At 38.8% G+C, this 27616-nt stretch overlaps 1 protein-coding gene across 3 annotated transcripts; it reads right to left on the bottom strand.

The window, feature by feature from the left end:
• Positions 1-132: 132 nt before the first annotated feature.
• Positions 133-23816, bottom strand: PRDM4 (PR/SET domain 4). Of its 3 annotated transcripts, none has more exons than XM_032493384.1 (12): positions 23750-23816; positions 23015-23282; positions 19715-19848; positions 17897-18082; positions 13004-13798; positions 9267-9416; positions 8162-8280; positions 7117-7202; positions 6363-6490; positions 5398-5712; positions 4121-4289; positions 133-1848 (listed from the first exon to the last, which is right to left on the bottom strand). In XM_032493384.1, exons 2-12 carry the CDS (start codon positions 23023-23025, stop codon positions 1536-1538), a joined length of 2406 nt encoding a protein of 801 aa, XP_032349275.1. In that variant the 5' UTR covers positions 23026-23282; positions 23750-23816; the 3' UTR covers positions 133-1535. The 3 variants fall into 3 exon arrangements, with proteins under 3 accessions (XP_032349275.1, XP_032349274.1, XP_032349272.1); XM_032493383.1 differs by having other exon boundaries at positions 23642-23759; XM_032493381.1 differs by lacking the exon at positions 23750-23816 and adding an exon at positions 23473-23633.
• Between the last annotated feature and the right edge of the window lie 3800 nt (positions 23817-27616).

Below are 27616 nucleotides of genomic sequence, written 5' to 3'. Positions count from 1 at the left end.
TAAAATATAATTTCAAAGCTACAGTACTTAGGAAATACTTTATCCACTTCTAACCTTAGAAAAACTAAAGTTGTACCTGGTTTTTCTCTAAAAAACATTCCTCTCCTCCCACAAAATAAGGTAAGAAGAATCTTTCATTTTTTAAAAAGTTTATTTTAATCCTTCCTAGAGGAATAGAGATTTGAATGAAATACATTCATTCCATAAATACATTAGCAGCAAAACCTCTCCACCAGAGTCTTCTCTCCTCCAGCCCAGAGGTTGTGACTTAAGAGCAGAGAGCATGTTCCATCAACCGTCAACTTAAAGATGTGTTTACTTCTTGCTGAAAGCACAATATATACGAGAGACCCGGAGAAAGATCAGATGGGCAGACGAATTAAGTGGAGACCCTGAAAGCACATCCATATGGTGACCATTAAGCCTTCTGCACCTTCCAAATCCTTTGGCATCCACCATGCTGAACCGATGAGATGCTTCACCAAAGACAAATGGAAAGGCCTAACCTTGCAAATGCACCGGTGTCACCTGTCATTCTGAGTTGGCAACATTTTAATGGTGTCTTGATCCTTTTCAGAGGGCAAGCCAGACAGAATCGTTCCCTCCTTCCTTCCATGGCTGAGATACCACTTTGTCAGCTGAGTCCACAGGTGCTTGCTGTCAGGAAACAATCCAGCAGGCATTCCTTGGCTTGCTACACCTCCGGTCCCCTTTGTCTGGGGGCTGCAGGCTTCACTAGAGACAGACAGACATGTCTAAACCTACAAAGATCTCTAAGGAACTACCACCAGGTCTCTCACCCTGGCTTCCATCAAAGCTAGTTTCTTGGACAGTGGCTCAGACATCTCTCCTTTTCTTCTCTCCATCAGGGCCTGCGGCCTGACTGCTCCTTTTTTATCTGCCCTCTAGGCACCTGTTGAAATTTTTGGAAGCAAGATCTACCCTAAACTCCCAAGCAGCCAGGAGAGATTTAAGGCAGGTGGTGCTTTAAACGTATTAGCTATAGTCAGAATAACAAGCTTACACTGCTATGTTCCAATCCACTCCAGGATGAGCTTAAGCCACCAGTCTGCATAAAACAAAACACCATAACCACAATCAGCAATCAAGACGACTGTGAGGCAGGAACCAAGTTTAGAGTGCTACCAGATCACTGTTGGGAAGAAAATGGAAAAACAAAATAATTCAAAGTAAGTATGATTTGTTTGGGCAGAGGGCAGCTCTGACTCAGGCATAAATGTATCACCCAGATTATCATGTAGATAAAGAACAGAGCTCAAAAGATGACACTATTCTCCCCACACAGCACTTAAAATTAGGACTCATGCTCTCTTCCCAAGCTCTTCTAAAGTGTTTTCACTAGGATACTCTTCCATAAGTGCTTTATCCATTTCCATTTAGTCTGTTTTGACTGTTGGCTGGAAGGAAATACAGAAAACATTTTACATAAAAATCATTGTAGTGGATAACTAACTGGTTATATGTGTTTTTCCCATTTTGCATTTTCCATCCAAAATGGGTGGCTGCTTTGTCTTCTATTTATGTGTAGAGAGAGATTCATCTGCTGAATACACAGCACTGTTAATCCGACAGTCTTCTGTCCCCACAGAGTCTGCTAGTTCTTCCTCCTCTGAGTCCTCTTCCTCCTCCTCCTCCTGTGCTGATGAACTGGAGGTGGGCCCTTTGCAGGTCTTCAGGTGGCGGGTGAGATGATATTTGGTTAGATAAGCCTTTGTACATTTTTCACAGACATAATCCCGTTTTCCTTCATGTGAATTGAGATGTTTCTTTAAGTGATTTGTTCTCAAGAACAGCTTATCACACTTGGGACACTTGATCTGGCGTTCTCTAAGAGACACAAGAAAAGCATTTGATTTGGGGTTACAAATGACAACTGAGGCACACGCTTATTCTTCGTAACTTCAGGCCTCTCTCAGAGAAGCTCTACCTGTTTAGAATCTAACTTTTTTACAGGAGATACACAGAAGAGTCATAAAACATACACATAGTTTAAACAGCACAAACTGATTTAGCCTGTTTGGGAATTCTACGTAAATGGGATCACGCTGTATGTATCTCTTGTGTTTTGCTTCCTTCACTCAATATCATGTTTCTATGCTGGTGTGTGGGTTTGCACATGCATCAGTTCCTCTAGGGCATCTACTCAGGAGCAGCACAGCTCCATCAAAGGACATGCACATCTTCAATCTCACTGGATAATGGCTAAACTGTTTCCCCATATGGTGGTTGTATCAATATACACATCCATCAACAGCCAACTGAGAGTTCCTCTTGCCCCAGATTCTCATCAACAACTGAAGACTCAAAATTTGAAAACGTTTGCCAACTGGCCAATACGTAACAGTATCACACTCTGGTGTCAATGGCAGCTGCTACAACAAAAAATTATCTGGCTCAAAATGTCAACAGTGTCAAAGTTTGAGTAACCCGGGCCTAGACATTTTAGAGCTGAAAAGAAACTCAGAAATCATAGAGAGCAGAAATTTTTCAACTCCTTTTTTGAGCAGCTGAACCCCATGTCTTAATAAAAGTTCAATATGTGAACCAGATCAAGGGGGGTTAAAACTCTTGACGGAGTGGGAGGGTGCCTGGCCTCCTTAGCATTTCTACCACCTACTCCCAGCAGGAGAGGGCTCAGAAGAATTCTGTGGAGCTACAGGACGTGGAAAACTCATTGCCTGACCTCGTGGAGCTTACCTTCTAGTGGAGGAGTTATACCATAAACAAATTAAGAATATATAACATGATATCAGGAGGTAATAAGTACTATGAAAAAAAGAAAAAAAAAGCCAAGTAAGAGTGATGGAGTCCTATTTCAGACAGGAGTCAGGAATAAAGATCCAGACTCCCTGGATATTTTAGGGAGGGTCTGGTTGCACTATGATTACGAATCAGATAAAAGAGCCGATATGAAAGCCAAGTATTTATCTAAAACCCACAATAAGAATATAAAGTTTCCATTGTTGATGGATTTCTAAATAAGAATACAAGCTAATGTTTTCTCCCTCTTCTAACACTTGCTGAAAGCTCAGTACCACAATATCTGTTCTCTTCTCTCGACTGTTACTGTGACTAACACAGGCTGGGCAATTAATTACACGTGGATTCACACAATAAATTCCCAACAGGTCTCCCTTCAATCACTCTGTCCTGCTGCCAGAGTAATCTTTATAAGGTGGACATTTCACCATGACAGTCTCTCCCTTAAAATCCTTCTTCATTGCTTGTACAACGCGACTATACTTAACATTACTGAAATATACACTTTAAAATGGTTAAGATAGTACATTTTGTGTTTTATGCCATAATTAAAATAAGACATGTGCACACACATGCAAGGCACAGAACAGCTCCTGGTACACAGGGAGGAAAAATGATTCGGTGGCTCTCCATTATTTCCAGAATGAAATTTAATTTCCTTAGCTGGATAAAAGGCTCTTCATGATGTGGCTGCTGCCTCTCTCTCCATCACTCTCTCACATGCACATGATGCAAAAAGGTTCTTTACAGTTAGCGCATCTATGATTCTAAATACACCATTTCCACGTCTAGAATACTATTTCTATCCTTTACCCTTCTTTGTCTGCCTGAATAATTCGAGTTTATCTTCTTCAACACTTAGCTCAAACTACCAGGAAGCTTTCCCAGGACACCTGCAGGCTGGCTTAGATGACCCTCTTCTATGGTCTTTCACGATCCGGTGCTTACTCTAACAGCTGCGACACAGTATGGTGATTATTTACTGTTCTGTCTGGTCTCAGAGCTCTTTAAAGACAAGGAATGTCTTCAAATCTCTGTATCTTCACCACTTAGCACAATGCTGGGCATCAAGGACATACTTAAAAACAATTTGCTTAATTAATGAAATTACGTTTTGAAAATATGAAAAAAAGTAAATATAGAGCGTAGAAGTAAAAAATAAGGAAAACAAAACAAACAAGTAAAATGTTTCAGGATAAACCAAAACCTTAGTTTCCTGAACTTTGCTTGGCTATGCGGCCCACAGGAGGCAACTAATGGGCGCCAAGGCAGAAGACAGACGAGGAGCCAGCACTAGGCCCTTGTTCACTGCCCGAGTGTCTGGGCTGTGGTAACTTACTGTGTGTGGATGAGCACGTGCTGCTTGAGGTCCTGCCTCCGCATGAACAGCTTGTCACAGTAATCACACTTGAGATTCTTCTCACCCGTGTGGATAACCATGTGGGACTCCAGGTGAGCCTTCTGGGTGAAAGACTTGTCACACAAAGTACACCTGTAGTTCTTCTGACCTGCACATTATCCCAAATTATCACACTGAGTAAAAGCACCACTAGCATCCTCAAAAGAGGCACATTGTGTGGTATGTGGCAGAGGCAGGAATGAAATAGGCCTGACTGGTAACCGTAACTTCACTTTCTAGGACTGTCTACCACAGAAACACTCAGAGACCCTGAATTTAGATTCTGCAACTAAAACTAGTGAAACGAACACATCTCAGCTCCTAGGATTGCTTAGCTACACATGCACATTTTTTTTTAATGTTTATAGCTGACATACAAAATCAGGAAAAATAACCACTTATAACCCCAGTGCCCAAATTAATTCAATTATTATTTTTAAAACCTCATGAATTCTAATACTTGTCTACAGGCAAACATATTTTTACCATCTACATTTTATAGTTTTCTTTTTTAAAACATACTATATGATCTCTAAACCATGGATGAAAAAAATCCTTTTAAGAATGCAGAAATAAGATTACTCTAAGTCAGGGGTTAGCAAACCTTTTCTTACAAGCGAGTCAGAATTTTAAGCTTTATAGGCCAGTCTGTTGAGCCTACTGTCTTAATGTAAAAGGATGAGGAAGAGTTTTACTTTTAAAGATTTGGAGAACAAATGACCCAGACAAGAAAACTAAATTAAGAACAGTTATTTTGCAGTATATATGAAAAAATAAATAAGTGCTGAGAGGAAGGGGTTGGTTGGCATGGAATTTAGAACAGACACTCAACAAACAAATCTGGGCAGTGTTCACTGGGCAATATTCAAAGGAGAGAAACTGGCTCCGGCTGGTGACCAGGGGTGAGCTGTAATGGGAGGCTCAGCTGTTTCTATAGAATCCCCTTTAAGTCCAAACACATGCATCAACTTCTTGATCACTAACTGCATTTTCCCAGTCACCTTCAAGCTTTGGTGGGAGCATCTGGAAAGGGGAGCATCTTAATCACTGGAAGTAATACTCTGACGAAGTGCAGTCATCCTACCCAATGAAGTCTTGCTGACAGCAAGCTGGATTCATTCTCTAACATCTTATCTCAACCCTACCTGCAAGGCAAGTCTTACTACGGCAATTTCTAATTTTGCAAAATTCCGTTTTCATGGTCCAACATAACTTACCTGTGTGTATCTTGAGGTGAGTACGCAGGTTGCTGGGATCACTAAAAGCCTTGCTACAGAAATCACACTTGTGGGGCTTCATACCCATGTGACCCATAAAGTGGACATGAAGTTTGGAAGGGGAGATAAAAGCTTGGGGGCACATGGAGCACTTCCACTTCCTTTCTTTGCTGTGGCTTGGCCCATGGCTGCTGCTGTGGCCCTGGCTAGGAAGATGGTTATGGATGTGGCTGGTCAGGTGAGCTTTGAACTCTGTATAGGAATTGCACTCCTTGCCACAGTTACAGAGGTGCACATCTGGGTGTTCGGGAACACCTTAAAAAAAAAAATTACTCAATGTCTCCTGGTACTTAAAATTTAACATATGTTGATACTAATAACTGTTGCTTACAATTCTCCCTTTTACCAAAATTGCCAGCTTGCCCCACTACCTGTAAAATTAAAACATCCAGTTCAATGCTCTAGTTCCAGCATCTCAAATAGTGTGCTAGACACAAAGGAAGCACCTGGCAAACTCTGGATTATAAGGCTTCTTTCCTAGGGAAAAAAACTTTAGATTCTGTAGTACACACACACACTCTGAAACATCACTTGTCATCATGACACAGTACAAAGAAAAAGCCTACCAAGGTTAAATCAGTTCAAGAGCTCTGCTTCCTTTATGAACTTAAATTCCAATGATACTGGCTCAAAAAGGAACTCAGGAACTTGAAGTTCCCCAAATCAAAGTCCTAACACAAAAGTTCATTTCATATAAATACTGCTTGGTCAGTAACATTTAGCTTGTGAAGAACCTTACAGATTTTAACATTTTAACGTAGGGAGAATATCCTGCTTTTATATACACAAAGGTATACAATTTGCTTCAGTTGACGTGTAAATCAATTACCAAAACTTTATTCCTGGTCTGTGGCGTTTTTACTATGCTAGATTAATGACAAACATGTCTTTATACATAAACTTACCAATCTGCTGAGCATAATCCCGGCTGTAATAAAAAAGCAGTTCATTTTCAGGAGGGATATCCTGTGAGGTGCAGAAATAGATTTTTCCATCATGGGGATAAGCCACCAAATTCTGTTCTTCCCGATTCCTAAGTTATCACATTTAACAGATCAAGCATATTAGTTTTGAAATACACACTTAATACATCATATCCCTATAGCAAAATCCTGTATGAAAACTTAGATGTAACTACTTCTCTCGGTCATTTCTCTAATTCCCTATACTACCTAACAGGAGTGACTTGTATAGAAACAGAATTCTTACTTCAATGTATTAATTGATTGCCTTTTATAGTCAGAACACTGGAGTCTGCTACTGGAAGCAAGAAAAGTAAATAAAATGAAGTCTTAAAACAATATGACAAAGACAGACAGAAGCTGAACAAGAATTAACCACCACAGCAGCCTGAGGGATCGACTAATAGCCAATATAAAGATAAGGTACCCATTTGCAAATTCAATGGTGACTGTACCACTCCTTACTGCATTGGTAAATTGATTAAACTGTTTATAAAAAAAGGATGGTTTTATATGTTTTGATTTATAATCACCAAAAGTCGACTACTACTGGTGAAGAAGGTGAAAAGCCTTAGGCCTTACGTAGGTTCAGATATCACTGTCATTTGGATTCTTTGGCTTTCCCCTACTTTATACGGAGCTTCCTATTGAAAAACATCTGAATGGTACTATTTCTTTCATCCAAGTCTACTCTTACCTGGCTTTGCGCACAAACATCATCCAATTACATTCATTTTCATCAGTTGTAATGATGCAGAATTCTAGGACACCATTGTGGTATATCTGCCAACAAAAGGCAAGCATACATATCAAATGAACTGACCAGTGACCCAAAGTGCTACTAAATTTAGTCTAGCAATGGTCTCATTTACTTTGCAGGAGACACCAGCTTTCCTAGTCAGTGTGAAAATACACGGTTGTCTTCACACATATTTGTCATTTCACCATCCCAGTATTTCTAGCAATGTAATTAAGACTGTTAGAGACCTACAGTTAGTGCTCAGTGGATAGAATCATGTTGCTCTTGATTATTCACATTTTGGCTGGACTAGAAAAGACATGAAAAACAGTCTACTTGTCTTCATCATCTACCACATGAATGGGTATAAAAGTCAGAGGACAACCTCTTCTCATGACTTCTCAATGCACCTAGCGCTCCTGTGTTCTCTTCTGGATACAATTCAAGCCCCAATGCCAGTGGCACTCTACCTTTCCAATTATCACAAGACCCATATCTCCCTTACTTCAATTTTGTAAGCATCATTCCTAATTTATTGGCTAAGATTCTACACAAACATGTTACAGGAATAGCTGTTTACATCAAAACTGTATGTTTCCAGCCCCTCACATTAGAAAACCAGAGAAATACTCTTAGCTTCTAATTCTAGAATTGCTTCCCAAGCTAAACATTTGAGGAGTGTTTCAGCTGATTACAAAATAAGACTTTTATCATATAAACAAAATCTATGGCCTCAGCTGCCATAAGTAATTAAAATGAAGAATTATTGGGTTATCTAACAAAAAAAAGACTAAAACAGTTCACCTTCTATATTCAATACCTGGTGTTTTACTATGTATCATAATTTGGCTACCAAGAACAGAAAGAATGTAATATTAAGGAAATGACTGAGAGGCGAATGGCACTACATGAACTTGACTAATTTTGACTTTTACATTGCTTTTAATTACCTCATAATAATAAAAACACCCAAAAGTCACAGAGAAGTTTCATAAACACTGACCTTCCAGATATGGTTCACTGGCTTATCTGTCCATTCTGCTACTTCCATGGAGTGACTCTGCTGGCCAATGAGAGGCCCAAAGCACGTCCGCACAGGAATGGTTTCCCCAGTCCAGACACCTAACAGCGAAGGACACCAACTACACAATCAGTCACTTAAGCAACTAATAAGATAGAGAAAAGAGCAGCTTAACGCATGCAAAGAATCTTATTTCAATGAACCTAAGAACCACTGATGTTCCAGCATTTCTAAGAGGTAGGTAAGTCTTATAGGTTCTATCCTGTAAATAAGGAAAAAGTAATGAACAGATTAGATGGGGACTCAGAAGAAATATGCAGAGTAAGAAGTGGTATCAAATTCCTGAACCCATTTTTATACATAAGGACTCAAACAATGTCCCTCCAAGTATGTTACTTTGGAGCTAATATATAAAAAAATGTAGAGAACATTACTTTAGTATAAAAACATTACTACAAAATAAATCAAACTTCTAAAATTGTTTGTGCTTAATGCGTTGCTTTTTATTATCTAAGCTGTTTAATGTTTTCGATTGACTCATGCCTAAGCTACACCCGAAAGAATAATGAACCTAGTTTCATATTTTCACAGAATGGCACAGTAATTCAGACACCAGGTTAAATTCAAACATGGATAAGCACACTTTGGCAGTCTAAATTCCTTACTCCTTTTTCCTAAGGAGTATTAGACAATTTGCAAACATTTGATCTAAACATCTTTTGTGATAAAAGGTCATCAACGGTGAATTTTCCATGTTTTATAAAAGAAACCAAGTTTCCATGAGTGTTTTGTCATGATATTTGTTAGTATATAATAGAGCTGAGAATAAAAGTCAAGTCTTCAAAGACTCAGAATTCTCTCCTCTATTCAATTCTAAGACAGGGGAACTTTCCCAATAAAGTTTTCAACCTGATTTATTGCTATCACCACTGGATAAGACAAATATTCCCTAAAAGGATAAATCTTCAGCCATAAATTAACTTTTGGATCAATCAAATAATGACTAAATTATAAACATCTACTTTTACAATACCCTACAAAAGAAGAAGAGACTCTGCAGGGGGCTTTACAGTTCTAAGGTTCTTACCAACTTCTGCTCCCACAATTGACTGGCGGAGAACAAGCTGCTTTGGGAGAGAAAGTCTCGCTCTGCTCTCTATTGGTGTGTCAGGAACAAAAGTCACTGGTCCATGATCGGGGCAGTCTGAAGGATAGGCTCGGTCACAGAGAGTGCACCCTGCGGATGGGAAATTTGAGACACAAATGGGGTCAGTTCAAGCAAGTGAAATGAAAGAACACCTGCTTTTCTACTTAAATGTGAATTACTAAAATGTACCCAGTACGAAGAAAGGTTCTAATAGAAATACTCTGATCACAGAACCACTTTCTTACACAAAAATATATATACACTTACATATCTCTCTTAAGAGTTGATTTTTCTTTTAATCCAACTGGACAAGTGTCCTACTCAGTGCATAAGAGAAAGACTGATCAAAAAATAACAATACATTATTTCTTACATTAAGAAGATAAGTAATACCTTCAGATGTGATGTTTCAAAGTCCAAAAGATTCCAATTCTACTAAACTATAAGAGGAAATTGAGTTGAAATGCTGTTAGTCATGTAAAGCCAAAACAGAGGTGACAACATAGCACAAAGGAATCAGAGCCAGCTGCACCACTGCTCTTCTCTGCTTCACTGTAAACAAAAAGGTCAAACCAATTTTGGTGACAGATTCTTCAGACAATTTCTTACTGTTTGCATGGTCTTTCTTTCTGCATTGTCAGAAAGGATGCTGCCTACATATACTGTTCTCTATGCTTACTGTAACTTCACTTTTACAAGCTCAGGAGTGTCCTCCTTCATAAATCTTTTGCTCTTATACTTTCCTTTCTATTAAGGAGTAGTACTCATAACCTTATTTAGTTAATGACTGTGTTCAAACTTTCCACATTCTTTCACAAAATAGTTGTAGTACATAAACTTTAGAACCATGACCTTCTAGGTGTCTTTTTTCCCTAAGTAATCCATTAGAAATTACTACTTAAATAGCATGAAATATCAGTAAGTTTTCATACTAAGGCAGAATACTACTACTTCTTCAAGAACCTCTTGATTAAAACTTCTCTGAATATCAGATTAGAGATCTCTTATACTTTATGAGAACTTATTCTCTGATGCTCTTAACAAGAAACATGTTAAACCTTCAAAGGAGAGTCAGACTTCATCCTGCAAAAAATGCCTACAGGTTTCCTTCAAAGATATATAAATGGCCAATAAGTACATATAAAGACGTTCAACATCATTAGTCATGAAGGAAATGCAAATCAAAACCACAATGAGATGCCACTTCACACCCACTACAGTGGCTATAACCAATAAAGAAAACAAGTGTTTGCAAAGAGGTAAAAAAAAAACTGAACCCTCTTACATCGATGCTGGGAATGTAAAATGATGCAGGCACTCTGGAAAAGTCTGGTAATTCCTCAAAAAGTTAAACACAGAGCAATTCTGCTTCTAGATATATATCCAAGAGAATTAAAAACATATGTTCATACAAAAACTTGCATGTGAATATTCATAGCAGCATTAAATGTAACAGCCAAAAAGGAGAAAGAGAAAGTTCATAAATGATAAATGGATGAACAAAATATGGTATATCTATACAATGGGATATTATTCATCCAAAAAGAGAAATGAAGCACTGATACATGCTACATGGATGAGCCACATTATGCAAAGGAAAAGAAGCCAGACACAGAAAGCCACTTATTGTAGGATTCCATTCATGAAATGTCCAGAGTAGGCGAACCCATAAAGTAAATTAGAAGTTGCCTAATTAGTGGTAGGCGGGGGTAGCGAGAGAGGCATGAAGAGTGACTACCAATGCTATTTCTTTGTAGGGTGATAAAAATTTTGGAATTATACAGTGGTTAAGTTGCACAACCCTGCCAACATACTAAAAATCACTAAACTGTACACTTTAAAATGTATATGGGAATTATATATCGTTTTTTAAATGTTTTAAAAAACACACTTAGAAGCAAGAGGTTTCACTTGCCCTATTAAAAAAGGATCAATAGGCTTATTTAAGCCACCTCTTCTGCTAAATTAATGAGCCTACATTAATAACATTCCTAAATTTAAATATTTTAAAATTATAAATCTAAGACTTTAAAGGGTTAACACAAAAGGTCTCTCCACTGCTTGGTGGCCTCAGAAGCTTCCTCCTGCTTTCATGACCATCCTGTTCAATCTACTTTAGAAGCTCTTCCTCTGCCACTGTATCTTAACATCCCTCGCCTTCTTGTCATTCCACACTTCCTAGAAGTTCTTGCCCCACTTCCATGGCTATGATTAATATCTTAATGCCAAGGACCCCTAAATATTTCCAGACAGATCTGAGCCCCAGATTCAAATTCTCACTAGACTCTCTAGATATCATTAGACACTGAAATCAACATGTCTGAAACCAGATTCACCATCATTCTGCAAAAAATAAAAATAAAAATCTACTCCTCCTCCACCATTCCTTATCCAAAGGAATGGTCACTATCCACCGAGCCAGAACTTCATCCCTCCCCCAACTTCACCCAACCAATGAGTTTGACTGAGTTCTCTGTAAATATCCTCTACTTTTTTCAACTGTATTACCTCTACTCTGGGCTGGAAAACCAACCATCACCTCTCACTTAAGTTATGGCATGATCTTTACCCATATGCCTCTAACAAACTAGTTATGCTCACATTGCAGCAGAACTCCCCATCCCAACCCTCCCTCCTTAAAACCCTTGACTGGTCTTACAAGAGCCTCTGTGTTCTGGCTCCTATTTCTCTCATTACAGATCCCTCACTCCATCCTCATTTTGTGCTTCAGTAATTCCGAACCACTCATGATTCTTTCAGTTCTAGGAAATCATGGGTACCAACTCCTGTCTCGGACACTGTCCTTCCTGATACTCAACTGCTGACATCTTTCTTGTCCTTCAGGTCTGTGCTAACATGTATGTTGCCCTCCCCTTCCCTGTCAGTCTTCCCTGCCCCTTGCATGGCTTGGTTAGCTGCTGCCCCTCAAGCTCCTTTAGCACCTCGCACCTAATCCCATCTTTTCACTTATCATACCATACTGCAATAGCCTGTTTACTTGCCTAAGCCTCCCATCATGCTATAGCTCCTTAAAAGCATGTGTTCTCTCTTGGAGACTGTTCTTCACCCTGTATCTAGCACAGAGGCTGGTGCTTATTTCCTGCATCAATGAAGCATGTAGTGACACCAACAAATTAACTGTTTTTATATTGCCTTTTGTTATTATTGCCCCATAAAAAGAGAACTTTTACGTGCTCAACTATGGCAATTTATACACATTCTGAGCCAAAAAAAAAAAAAAAATCATTTGTATCCAGCTACATTTTCCCATGGGGATAAAACAAATATGCATGATCTTCTAAATTTGTCTTATGTTGAAAAAGCACACAGCATGTCATACAGAATACCTTACTGAAACATACTTTCCTAACTCTATGTAACTTTGGAAAATATCCTAAGTATATTAGGCTAAGCTTACCTGTAAAATATAGAAATGACTATGTTTCCTTACTTCAGGAAAAATACTGTAAGAACCCACAAAATGTCTATACATCACTTGATTTACTTGAGGAAAAGGCACCACATTAATATAAAGGACAATAAAAAGGCAAAGAAAAGTTTCAAAGTCTAGTCGCTTTTTATACTCCCTTAACTGACACCTGACTTTGACCAACTCTGTTAGGGATGATGGCCCTTTCTACCAATATGTCCAAAAGAAAAAGGCTAAGCACACTCACAAATTGTAAACAAGGTTGCCATATTTTCCTTGTTTGAATTGGAGTCTTCCATTTGCAGTGAAGGTGGTACAAAAGAAAGACTGTCTGAAGATACATCTACATGACCTGTCCCCATAGCAACCTCCTGGGTGATGGAGGAGACAGCCACAGGTTCTAGGCTTAGGCCAACTTCATGGAGGGAAACAGATTCTAGGGAGGCGAGGTTGTGTGAGGTAGAGAGTGCCACGCTTACAGAGTTGGTGCTCATGGCCACGGTGTGGATGGAGTCACTGAGGGCACTGTCAGACATCCCGTTGACCCGACTTGCAATGTGGTCTGTCTCCATGACCACAGGGAGCTCCAGTCCATTCCCATGAATGGGTATCACTCCACCATGTCCTACAGTTTCTGCTGCAAGGTTGTTGCTCACAGAATCCACAGACAGAGGTTCATGACTTCTGGAGCCATTTGGAATTTGGGTATGCTCTCCTGCAACACCATCCATGGTAAGCTCTTCTGCCATTCCATCTGTAGAGATTGGGCTGGTAACCCTAGAGACGTTCTCCATAGTGATTGTTGTATCCAAGGCCACCTCATGGCCATCACTGGGATGAAGACTTTGGGCACCATGTGTTGTCACAGATCGAGAGTCTATTGAAACAATGCCTGGTTCTAAACCAACATTTCCATTGGACTGATAGGGATCTAGTGCTGAAGCGTTATTGGCGATAGATAATGCTGTATTACCATCAACATTTATAGAGTTAGGGTGGATATACTGAGGAGGTGGTCTGTCGGCTAAATAAGATAAAATGCCTGAGAAAAGGAAAAGATAAGATATCAGGGACTTTTCAGTACTTTGCTAAATATAAAAAATTCCAAATGCTAAAAGCTATTTTCTTTACAAATACAACTAAATTAAAATAATCTCCCACTTATTTTTTTGGTTTCATACATATATATATATACACATACTTTATAAATAGCAACATACATTTACCATTCAGTTTTTCCTGTGAAACTCAGAAATAAAAAAAATTAACTATATTCCTTTGAAGTCACTAGAAATTAAACCATTTACATGCTGTCTTTAATAAACACATGGTTGGAATTCTTGAATCGTAAAATGATGAAATTTGCTCTATTAAGAGTTAAAAGGTAAAATGATTTAAAAGCCAATCTTCCAAGTGAAGAATAAAATTTAATTAAGTTTTAACTTATTAAACTATCATAAAACATTACTCTATTCAAAATAAGTCACAATTATACCTGCTTTACTAAAACAGAAAAAAATATTTGAACAGTCATGCCTGTGAGGATGTGGTGAAATGGTACTTGCTGCACTGCCAGCAGAAGTATAAATTTCTAAAACCTCTTTGTAAAGTATATAGCATAATAACCTCAAAAATGTTCATACCTTCTTGCACAAGAAATGCCACTTACAGTAATCTTCTCTAAATGTATTTTGTAAATATTATACACAGAACATTTATATAACAGTAATTTAAAAAACTGGAAAAAACTAACCAACAATAAAGGTTGATATAATAAACCATGGAATATCCATTCAACAGAATATAATACATCATGAAAAAGGGTAATTATGAAAACCATGTAACAGTTGGAGAAAAAAACTATGTAAAAACAAAAACATTAAGTGAAAAAAGTAAGGATACACAATTGAATAGAAAGTAATATAGTAATAATTATGAAAAACAGTAAAAACCTATACACAAAAATGGGGATATAGCTCAGTGGTAGAGTGCATGCTCAGCATGCACGAGGTCCTCGGTTCAATCCCCGGTATCTCCATTAAAAAAAACAAAACAAAACATACACAAAAATAAAAGACAGGAAGGACACCAAAAAGATGGATGGAGAGACTATGAGAGACTGCCCTCCCTTCTTTTTTGCTAAATTTTCTGAAGTGAGTATATAATATTTTTAGAACAGTCAAAATTTAATAAACTTTAATTTATAATAAACAATGACACTGTAGCAGGACATGTAGTTGGTAGGAATCACAAATGCAAAATTATAAAAACTGAACCAAGGAGGCACTAGAAGAGAAAAGATTAAAACTGTTTATGTGCCATTAAGAAATTAAGCTTAGTCAAACTGCTGTATCAATAATAGGTTATCTATATATGTTCTAAGAGGACAGATACACAAACACAAAGAAAAATTTTTTCCCACATAGATCAATATGTAATAGTGACAAACAGAAAAAGTGTTACTCAAATCTTTTAAGAACTGAGATTAATACCAAAACCAGGCAAAGACACTACCAAAAAAGAGAATTACAGACCAGTATCACTGATGAACATAGATGCAAAAATCCTCACCAAAACATCAAAAAATCGAATCCAACAGCACATAAAAAAGATTATACATCATGATCAAGTGGGGTTCATCCCAGGGACACAAGGGTGGTTCAACATACGCAAATCTATCAGTGTAATACATCACATCAACAAGAGAAAGGACAAAAACCACGTGATCATCTCAATCGATGAAAAAAAGCATTTGATAAAATTCAACACCCATTTATGATAAAAACTCCTACCAAAGTGGGTATACAAGGAACATATCTCAACATAATAAAAGCTATACATGACAAACCTACAGCCAGCATAGTACTCAACGCTGAAAAACTCAAAAGCTTCCCACTAAAACCTGGGACAAGACAAGGCTGCCCACTATCACCACTCCTATTCAACATAGTCTTGGAAGTCCTAGCCACAGCAGTCAGGCAAGAGAGAGAAATAAAAGGGATCCAAATTGGAAAAGAAGAGGTAAAAGTGTCACTACATGCAGAAGACATGATACTATATATAGAAAACCCTAAAAGGTCCACACAAAACCTACTAGAACTAATCGAAGAATTCAGCAAGGTAGCAGGTTACAAGATGACTATTCAAAAATCAGTTGCATTTCTTTACACTAACGATGAATCAACAGGAAAAAAAAGTTAAGAAACAATCCCCTTTAAAGTAGCACCCAAAGTAATAAAATACCTAGGAATAAATCTAACCAAGGGGGTGAAACACTTATACATGGAAAACTATAAACCATTGATAAAGGAAATTAAAGAAGACTAAAAAAATGGAAAGATATCCCATACTTCTGGATTGGAAGAATCAATATTGTTAAAACGGTCACACTGCCCAAGGCAATCTACAGATTTCATGTAATTCCTATCAAATTACACAAGACACATTACACAGAACTAGAACAAATCTTTATGTGGAACCACAAAAGACCTAGAATTGCCAAAGCATTACACTGTGCTCTACACTGGAATTTGACACAACATTGTAAAATGACTATAACTCAATAAAAAAAATAAAAAGAAAAAAAGATAGAAAAATACCATAAAAAAAGACAGCATGGTATCGGTACAAAAACAGACATATGGACCAATGGAACAGAATAGAGAGCCCAGAAATGAACCCACAAACTTTTGGTCAACTAATCTTCCACAAAGGAGGCAAGAACATGCAATGGAAAAAAGACAGTCTCTTCAGTAAATGGTCTCTTCAGAAAACTGGACAGCAGCATGTAGAACAATGAAGCTAAAACACTCCCTTACACCATACACAAAAATAAACTCAAAGACTTAAACTTAAGATAAGATACAATAAACCTCCTAGAAGAAAACATAGGCAAAACATCTCACGTACATCTCAAAAATGTTCTCCTAGGGTAGTATGCCCAAGCGATAGAAATAAAAGCAAGAATAAACAAATGGGACCTAATGAAACTTACAAGCTTCTGCACAGCAAAGGAAACCATAAGCAAAACAAAACAACAAACTACGGAATGGGAGAAAATTTTTGCAAAAGATGAAACTGACAAAGGTTTATCTCCAGAATATATAAGCAGCTCATATGACTTAATAAGAAAAAAACAAACCACTCAATCCAAAAATGGGTAGAAGACCTAAACAAGCAATTCTCCAAGGAAGAAATACAAATGACCAATAGGCACATGAAAAAATGCTCAATATTACTAATTATCAGAGAAATGCAAATCAAAACTACAATGAGGTATCACCTCACACCAGTCAGAATGGACATCATTCAAAAATCTACAAATGACCCTCCTACACTGCTGGTGGGAATGCAGTTTGGTGCAGCCACTGTGGAAAATAGCATGGAGATTCCTCAAAAGACTAGGAATAGACTTACCATATGACCCAGGAATCCCGCTCCTGGGCATATATCCAGAAGGAACCCTACTTCAAAAAGACACCTGCACCCCAATGTTCGAAGCAGCACTATTTACAACAGCCAAGACATGGAAACAGCCTAAATGTCCATCAACAGCTGACTGAATAAAGAAAATGGTATATTTATACAATGGTATACTATTCAGCCACAAAAAATGACAACATAACGCCATTTGGAGCAACATGGATGCTCCTGGAGAATGTCATTCTAAGTGAAGTAAGCCAGAAAAAGAAAGAAAACACCATATGAGATTGCTGATACATGGAATCTAAAAAAAAAAAAAAAGAAAAGAAAGAAAGAAAAAGACAAATGAACATAAATACAAATGAGAAACAGACTCACAGACACAGAATACAAACTTGTGGTTGCCAGGGGGGAGGGGGGTGGGAAGGGACAGACTGGGAGTTCGAAATTTGTAGATACTGACAGGCTTACATAGAATAGATAAACAAGATTATAACGTATAGCACAGGGAAATATATACAAGATCTTGTGGTAGCTCACAGTGAAAAAGAATGCAACAGTGAATATATTTATATTCAAGTATAACTGAAAAATTGTGCTCTACACTAGAAATTGACACAACATTGTAAACTGACTATAACTCAATTTAAAAAAAAAATTTGAGGAAGAGCTAGCTGTATTCTTTCTTCTGACTTCCCAAATAACCATTAACACTTACCAGGTAGAATGGTTCTGAAGTAACTGCTCTCAAGGTGGGGGTAAGGTGGTGGAGGTAGGGCATAGTTTCTCTCAGGTAACCCACACATCACCCCTCGATCCCCAATACCCATTGGGAGCATCAGAGACAAAGCAGAAGGCAGAGAGCTCAGGGAGGGACCCAGGTTTGGAATTGCCACTGGCAGGCCTAAGGAAAAAAAGTTTTCTTCTCAATTAAAAGAAAGCAAGTACTTAAAAATTCTCTTTATAATCACTGGTTAAATTCCTAGGAAGGTTTCTGCAATGAGCAAAATTCTCACCTAGTAGCCCTTTACATTCCCAGATAGGCAGTATTGTGCAGACATCCACAAACAGGTCTATATTTAGTTCTTAGGTTAGTTTTAAAATGCCAACTTGATCATCCAGTTGTCTGTACTGCTCTTAAAACATTTAATTATAATTAAAAACTTAGTTTAAATACAATTTAAGAAGACAAATCATTTATAGATAAAAATAAGAAGAAACATACCAAAGTTCAAAGAAATATATCAACATTGAGAGTGGTCTCTGAGTAGTGACAGTACAAAAAATTTTTTAATGTATTTTTTATTTTACTGTATTCTCTATTTTACATGGTGAGAATACTTCACTTATAAAAAATTTAAAGATATGCTTCTACCTAGAAAATAATTTACAGTTAGATGCAAAACTGCACATACATATTTTCATACAGCCTTTTGTATATATGCTGTACTTCATGTTTTTAAAAAACTTGAGCTTTGTATCTACCTTGGATTATATCTATCTGCAAAGTGTTAAAATGACTCTAACTGTGCCTAAGTATCACAATGAACACTCATCAACTTGGGCAGTACTGATTCGCATTATCTTTGCCAGCTGCAATACTTTTTTTACCAGGTTTCTTCTCCTTAATAAGAGTGTCCATTAAATGGAATGACTAAGAGATTAAAAAAAAATTTATTCTTAACTCATCTGATTAATATCTTTTGTGGACAATAAAAGGCATGTGAAGAGACCCTAGTTTAGATGAATCTTATTTTACTGCTGCATTTTAGTAATTAAGCAGGTAATTCTCTATAGAGAACTATTTAAACAACTTGCTGATTTAAAATACTCTTAAACATTTTTATTGTGATAAACAAAGTCCATTACAACGTCAGAGACCTTTAGAATCACTAGCTTACCATTGTGAGACTCAATAGCTTGTTTCTTTTCTGTTTCAGTAAAAAGAAGAAATTAAACTAGGCAGATAAGAAGGTTTTAAATGCACAGTGATGGGGAGAAGCAAGCTGCCTCTTTTGCACTCTTATTCTTTCCGACTAGAGGCTCATGGGGAGCTCCATGCAGGAGCTCCATCTCTGAAATCTCCTCTTTAACCATAATTCTAGGCCTGGTGAATTTGCAATTGTTGCCAGTTTCAGATGTGATAGGAAATAAAGCTCAATTCCTCATGTTTTCTAGGAACAGCTATTAGAGTAACTTTGATTCTCTTCTATTAACTCCGGGACAGAGTGCCAAGGGAATGAACCAGATGCAAAGGTAATCCTAGATAAAATGCCAAGTCAACTTCAGCACTAGACGAAAGACCATTAATCCAAGGAGAGGACCATCAAAAAGAAAGGCCACTCCTATCCACTACAGCTCCAGTACTGTACAAAAATGGTTTCTTCCATTCTGCTTCCACATATGGAACCACCATTTAGACCTGCTTGGCTTCTCCCTTCCACTCTTAAAGGGGCTCTAGACCCCCTCTAGGCTCCATTTAGAGTTGTTATTACAACTGAGTGTTGAAATTCAGTCGCTCTCCCTTACCACTCACCTGGGGCAGGGATGGCATTATGAGTGGGTGAGGCAGCCAACCCAAGGTGACTCCCTGAGACTGGCAGGGCATTGCTAACAGAGGATGAAGTCAGCTGCTCCATCCCCACTGGGCTCAGGTTCATTTCATTCATCCTAAGAAAGAGCAGACACAATTAGTTATGCAAAAACTTAGTGACTGTTAAAGGGACTGAAGAACATGAAACAATAAGGGTGGGGAAATGTGCCTCGACCAATTACTACTTCATTTTTATGCCCACAGCTCTCTGATAGCCAGGTCATATTCTTTCTACTGATAAGGAAACTGGGATTCAGAGATGTTACCTCGGATGTCATATAGCAGAAACAGGATTTAACTCAGGTCTGGCTTGCTCCAAACCCTAAGCACACTATCTAAAGCAAAACCTGCAATCCTTTGAACACTTTGGCAATCAGGTTGTTGTTTTTTTGTTTGTTTTTTTTAATTCATCTAAGTTTTTTCTTCACAATATTTATTTTCTACAACTGGCTTATTACTTCAAACCAGGACTTTTACAGTTTGCTTTAACTTACTCAAAGAACTTTTACTAATTCTTTTTATACCAGGAGTTAAAGTGATACTGGGCCTGATTTAGATTATCAGTGCTGTGACAGAAGTACTATATTTTCTCCACGGACCAGCATTTTATTAAAATTCTGCACAGGTATCTTAATATTTAATCAATAATCTTAATACCATCCTCCATAAATCAAGGTTCATTATGTAAGCTTTCCTAGATGTTTTATTTAAAAAATTATCTCATATTCTCTCACCAATTCTTCAAAATAAGGTAACCAAGGAAATTAAGGCTCAAAGGGGGCTTGCCATATGCCCCAAATCACACAGCAATTAAATGGAGGAACACAGATCATGCTGCAAAATACTGGCAAAAGTTTTTCAATACACCCCTTTTTTTTTTCTTAATCATTTTGCCATTTTTGGCAGGCTGAAGAATCTGAGAATTGCCTTTTCTATGCAGTCCATCTTGTAGTGCCATTGACAACCTTGTTAAAATAAGAGTAACACTGATCTGAACAAGACACTATTGGGGGTTGCTATCAATAAGTATTAGTTGCTATGTCAGAATTTAGAGACTGCCATATTATAAACAGAATTTCAAGAGGCTAGCCAATAGGTATCGAAAGGAGGTCACTAATGACCTCCAATCCTATGGCAAGTATCAGAGTGATGCAAGTTCTTCTGTGTACCTATGTACATGGGAGGGGTGAAGTACAGGAAAGGAAATCAAATGGGTCTACACTGCCCTAGCAGGGAAAGCAAAACTTAACAGGTTTTTAGTCTGAAAAATGGAAATATCGGCTATCAATCAACACAAAAATAATAGTAACAATTAATACTTCCTTACTATATGTATTAGGCACTGGGCCTAATGATTACATGTAATTATCTCACCTAATCCTTATAACTACTGTGAGGAGGTATTATTCTTCATCCCACTTTAGAGATGAGGAAACAGACTCATCTAAGTACTTAACCCCAAATTACATAACTAGTAAGGGACAGAGTTGGGATTTAAATCCAGGTATGCCTAATTTAAGAAACTAGTAAATCACAGAATTGGTGTTTAAATCCAGGTGTGCCTAATTTAAGAAACTAGTAAATTGGCAGAATTGGGATTTAAATCCAAGTGTGCCCAATTTAAGAAACCCAAGCCCTTAACTATGATTAGAAAAAGACAATAAAAGAACCATTTTGCCTTTTCTAGTTCCAACACTTTAGGGTCTGTGTATTTATATTGTGGGCCAGGTTTAAAGTCCCACACAAACCTATTCCTGCATTATTCTATATCCATAGGCTTCAACCTTACCCTGGGCAAGGTAGCTCATAAAACCAAGCTCCCAGGCATTAAAAGTGTTCAAAGCCAATTGAGGACAGTACCTTGTACAGAGTAGGTACTCTGAAATATTTATTTGGATGGAGCAATGCAAACACATCCTTACTAGAAAGACAACAAGAAGCACATGGGAAATAAAGTACATCTTATGAAGGACAGCATAACAACACTAATTATGTTATAAAAGAATGCAAAAATCCTTATAACCAAAAGAAACCATAGCTATCTTAATTTTGAAAGTTTCTGGGTTTGATTTGGTTTAAAACAGCTTTTCCTGTAACTTTTTTTTAGATACAAAGATAACTAAAACTTTACAATCACTAGAGTAGTACTGACCTACAAAAAAACTGGTTACAATAATTTTTAAGTACAATTACGTTTGCAGCTTCAAATACCATGCTGAAGAGTCCTGAGTATTAATCTGTGCACCTAGTCTCAACATAAAAATCAAAATGGTGTTTCTAGGTTGACTCCTAGGCCTTCTCAAACCAGTTTAAACCAGAGATTAATGTGAGAGGCTCAGCAGATTTCTGCTTTGTTGTGAGTCACTAAAATGTGATGCCCTCAGCAGCCATAAACCAAAGGTAACTAGTATCCCACAGAAAGAAAGCAGATGAAGGGAATTCACAGTATGATCCTCTTAAGACTCTCCCATTCGAAAGTGCAATTCCATTCCAGCTGCTCTTCTGAGATTGCAGGAAGCAGTCTTGGGAGAAGGGCCAGAATAAGATACTAAGCTCTCTCTTCTCCACGCATTCATTGTAGAACCATTCCCCTCACATTTCTCTAGTTTACATGGTCTCTGCGTAAACGATTTGCCTGCTGCTGACCTTTATACTTTTTCTTAGAATGACATATACGAAGCTAATGGAAACGCAGCCACTTTGCAAGTAAAATGGACAGTTTCAGCAATTTGAATGGAAGTTTTTATCTTCCTTATCCTCAAAATACACCCTATGAAAGGTCCCTTCACACTTCTGTACTGACATGGTACCGCAAAGTACTTTAAGCATTAACACGAAGCCTACAAATTAAGAACCTCCTTCTCTACATTACTAGCCAAGCCAGACGGTAACCAGCAAAATTCAAAGCGAAGCATGGTGATGACCTAAAAATACACTTCAAAATCCAGATAAAAATGTTATTAAACGCGCAAATAATTCAAAAGTAATGGTAAATATATCAACGAACCAACAATCACAGTACAGCGATTTGAACTAGACACATGTGGAGCTAATCAGGTTTAATGAGAATATATTCAACTCAGCACTAGCTTCTGGATTTCTCGTTCCCTCTGGGACACAAATCCATTTACAAATCGCACCTGTAGCCTGCCCAATGGCACCAAAAGCAAAGGCACTCTAAAGTCCCACTTGCCAGATATTTTCTAAAGATATCACGACCGCTGAGCCCCACAACCTTCTTACCTGTGATGCATCTGCTGGGGGCCAAGTGTCAGAGAAAAGCGCACACGGGTGGCGGGGAACCGGCATCAGGATTTGCGTTCCAGCGTCACGTGCTACCGCATCTTGCTTACAACCGCTGCACAAGCGCGGCCACTAGTCCCCGGGGCCGTCCAGGGCCACCAAACTTCTCCCGAGGGTCGGCAGCCGCGCACCCTGCCGCGAGATGGGGCATGCCGGGGAACACCCGGGGCCTTTCCTCCAGAAGCTTCGGGAGGGGGGGCTACCCAACCTGAGGGGGAGGAAAAGGGCGGTTACCAAAATTCGGGGAGGATGCAGCCCCCGTCCCTTCGCCGCCGGCGAGCCCAGGCCTGCGAACACCACCTCCCAAGGGCGACTAAGTCGCCCGCCCGCGGGCATGGGGCCCGCACGCCGCCCTCACCCCGCCCAGCCCGGCCCGGCCCGGCCTGCGCACAGCCCACCTGCCGGCCGCGCGGGGAGCGCACGCGCCTGCCCCACCGCTTTTTTCCTCATCCGGGAAAAACTCGCCTAGGGGCCCTCCCCGCCCGCACGACCCCCGCGCCGCGAGGGCCGCTCGCCTAACGTTTCCCGCCGGGCCGGGCCCAGCCCGCACTCTCCTCCCGGCCGCACCCTCTAAAGCGCGTTTCCGGCTCCTGAGCCACTCTTGGCGCCCGCCGCTCCGCCCCTCGTGCGTGCGCCCCTCCCCACCACGGCCCGCAAGCGGCGCCTGCGACTGACTTGCGACTGACTGGCCCCTCCGCAGCGCTCCACCTTCCACGCGTGCGCATCGCGGATAACCGGGCCGGATGGGGCGGGGCCGCGAGAGGGGCCGCGTCTCAGTCCGGCCGAGCCGAGTGGAGCGCCGAACGATCGACCCCGTTGCTAAGCAACCAGGGCTGACGTGCACGCTGGGAGTGGGTTCTGAGTCCAATAAGTCTCCCAGACTTCGGGTTTCAATCTTCAGGGCATTCTCCTATTAGGAAAGCGTGGTTCTACGCAAGCCCGCAAGATTAGAAATACGGGACTTAACCCAGAAATGTTGGGGGTGTTGCCCAGGAGGAATTAGGATTGTATACCAAGTATTTGTCATCATATGTTACACCTGAAGGTTGCTCAGCTTCCCAGCTTGAAGTCATAAAGGGTGGTGTTTGGGACTTGAACAAATTTCTTTTCGCTTCTCTCTTTGCCCTTCGTTCCCTACTGCATGCCAGGCACCGCGCTAAGCCCTAGGCAAATTGAGTTGTCTTTAAAGGAAAATGGTCCCAAGTTCATGAGGATTGACATTGAAACTACAACACACTACCTAGTAGTTTCCTTAAGCTAGCAAAACGGCAGACACCCAGGAATTCCTCTTTTCGTTAAGAAACCACTTATTGAATTACATCTCAAACATAGGGATACAAAATAACCTACAGGACTTGACCGTCTACAGCTTGCAGTCTAGTGGGAACTAGTGAGTTTTGAAAATTCAATCTCATGTAAAAGACAGGCACATAACAATGTTTTCGACGAAAACCTGGAGTGGTGTCAACTCACAGAATGTTTCTCTTTCTTCTCATAAGGAGAAAGCACATTCCAAACTGAGGGAACTAATCACTGAACATTGGCAGGTCACGCTGGTTTTGCTCTCGTTGACAACAAATGGAAATCTAAATCAAAAAATCATCATATCACAAGTAAATAAGGGACAGTATTCCCTAAAATGTCACATCAAACCTGGGCCTAAGGAATGACAATGTGTCTTATAAAGGCTAAATGATTTCATTCCGGTTTTCCATGCCTGTTCTTTTGAACAATTTTATTGATTTCAGATGTGTATGTAAAATCAGGTCAGACAAATGTAAAAGCTAAAACTATAATACTTACAGAAGAAAACATAGGAGAAAATCTTTGTAACCTTGATAGGACAGAAAAATCAGGAACAACTAAAAATTTGACAAATTGAATTTCATCAAAATTAAAACTTTTGGTCTTAAAAAGATACTGTTGACAAAATGAAAAGTCAAGCCAGAGATGAGAAAATATTTGCAAAACAAATATCAAGTGAAGGACTTTTATCTGGAATATATTTTAAAAGCCCTGTATACTCAATAAGAAGGCAAACAGCCCCCCTTTTTTTCAAATGGGCAAAATACTTGAACAGCCACTTCACCAAAGAAGATATATGCATGGCAATTAAGCACATAAAAAGATTAGACTTTGTTAGTTATTAGGGACATGCAAATCAAAACCCAATGAGCTAACGTTACATATGTCCTAGTGTAACCAAAATTTAAAAGACCAACTATAAAGAGTGTTGGTGCATATATGAAGCAACTGGAACCTTCACACTTTACTGGTGGGAATACAAAATGCAATAACTATTTTGGAAAACAACTTAGCAATTTCTTATACCATAAGATTCAGTAATTACATGTCTAGGTGTTTACCCAAGAGAAAATAAAAATATATGCACAGACGAAGACTTGTCCATACAAGATTTATGTATAATGGCATCAAATTGGAAACAACCCAAATGTCCACCAACTGGTGAATGAATAAACAAATCCAAGTGTATCTACATAGTGGAATACTCCTCCACAATAAAAAGAAATAATATATTGATACATGGATGGATCTCAACAGCATTAAGCTAAGTAAAGGAAACCATACACAAAAGACTACATACTATGTGTGTCATTTATATGAAATTCTAGAAAAGGCAAAACTATAGTAGTAAAAAGCAGATAAATGATTGTCAGGAGTTGAGGATGAGCAGGAGGAATGAGACTGCCTATAAGGTGGCATCAGGAAACTTTTAGGGATGATGTAATTATCTTGATTGTGGGAGTGCTTACATGACTGCATACATTTGTTAAAATTTATCAAATAGTACACTTAACATTGGCAAATTTTACTGCATGTAAAAATACCTCAAAAAGTTGATTTAAAAAAAATGATGTTAGGGTGACCAAAAATTGAAGCATCCTAGCCCCCACTCCTCAGACTAGATTATGGTTCACTGAATGCTCTCTCATCGCTCTTATTTTTATTGTAATTGTTTAATTTTCTGTCCTGCTCAATAGATTTTAAGTTTGGGGGACAAGACCCATGTCTACCTGACTTAATGCTACATGACACAACACAATACCGAGCACGTATTTGGTTCTCAGCAAATATCTGATGAATGAATGAAAGTCAAACTGACGTAATTTGAAGCTATGCTTATAGACCCATCTATCTATTTCCTTGGAGACTTACAGCAAAATGAATTACAAAAATTTGCCTAAGGAGCTGATTTAGGGTGACTTACCACTTTAAGGAGACATCAATGTACAACTGAGACGATGAAAACAAAGGGAGAATTACCAATTAGAGGAGAAGAAATCAGAGTGTAGTGCTCTTCTCGAATCCAAGTATTAGGCTGTGGAACAAAGGTGTAGGGTTGCAATCAAAGATAAGCCTTAGAGATAATTGTATATAAGACAAACCAAGGTGGAGGGGTGTGTGGCTCAGTAGTAGAGTGCATGCCTAGCATGCACAAGGTCCTGGGTTTAATCCCCAGTACCTCCATTAAATAAATAAATAAACCTAATTACCTTCCCTCCAAAAAAAAATTTTTTTAAAAGACAAACCATTAATATTTTTGCTGGATGGCAAAAACTGAAGCAGAGAGCAAATTACTTTTAAACATTATTTTCTAGCCCTAAGGACAAAAACATGGGTAAGGGGTAAATTTGGGCCGGACTGGGTTTCTCAGGTTATCTTTCTTTCAAATTGACTCTACTTACGGTTTCAAATCCTTCTTCTGATCTCTCATGTTAAGGAGGGTCTGGAAATACTACTTTTTACATTGGTAAGCCTGTTCTTTGGAATTCTTGGGATTCTCTTTCATAAGCCTGACTTATAATCTTTTACAATATGTTTATAAATCAGGCTTATTGTTAGAATCTGATACAGTAAGTTATAATTATAAAATATAATTTAAGCTGACTCATTTCTTTATTTAATATTTGCAGAAAGGTCTGGAAAGGCTAGAGTCTGTTCAAACATATGCTGAGTGCCTACTATGTGCCAGGCATTGCTCTAGGCACTGGGGAGTCAGCAGTGAACTAAACAGGCAAAAAAAAAAAAAAAAATACCAGGACTTACGGAGCTTGCATTAGAGGAGAGAAAGAAAGATAATAAACAAATAAATAAAATATAAAATACACCAGAGAGCAATAAATACCATGAAAAAATTATGGCAAGGAATATAGATAGAAAGCGCTCAGGAGTAGGAGCTGAGATTTTAATAGGGTAGTTAGAGAAGTCATCATTGAAAAGGTGACACTTGAACCAAAGGAGGTGAGGAGTGATCCATGTGCACATCTGGAAGAGTGTTTCAGTCAGAGGGAAGGGCAAGTTGCAAAGGCCAGAGACAGGAGAATCCCTGGCAGGTCTGAGGAACTGTAAGGAGATTATTGACACTAGAACTGGACAGTCCAATATGGGAGACACTTGCCACATGGGGGTTCCAGGGGGCTATTTACTGAGCCCCTGAAATGTTCCTAGTTCAAATTGCATAATTATTTTAGACTGAGGAATTGTGTTAACGGCCCCAGTTCCTCCCTGCTCTTGGTAACC

This window comes from Camelus ferus, chromosome 12 (assembly GCF_009834535.1).
Source record: "Camelus ferus isolate YT-003-E chromosome 12, BCGSAC_Cfer_1.0, whole genome shotgun sequence".
NCBI lineage: Eukaryota > Metazoa > Chordata > Mammalia > Artiodactyla > Camelidae > Camelus > Camelus ferus.
This window is presented reverse-complemented; position numbering and strand designations above follow the sequence as displayed.

Coding starts and splice junctions, on each gene's coding strand:
- PRDM4 (XM_032493384.1), bottom strand. Junction 13,799..17,896: donor CTTCAGAACCATTCTACCTG/GTAAGTGTTAAT, acceptor TCCTTTTCTCAG/GCATTTTATCTTATTTAGCC. Junction 6,491..7,116: donor ATGTTTGTGCGCAAAGCCAG/GTAAGAGTAGAC, acceptor GTGATAACTTAG/GAATCGGGAAGAACAGAATT.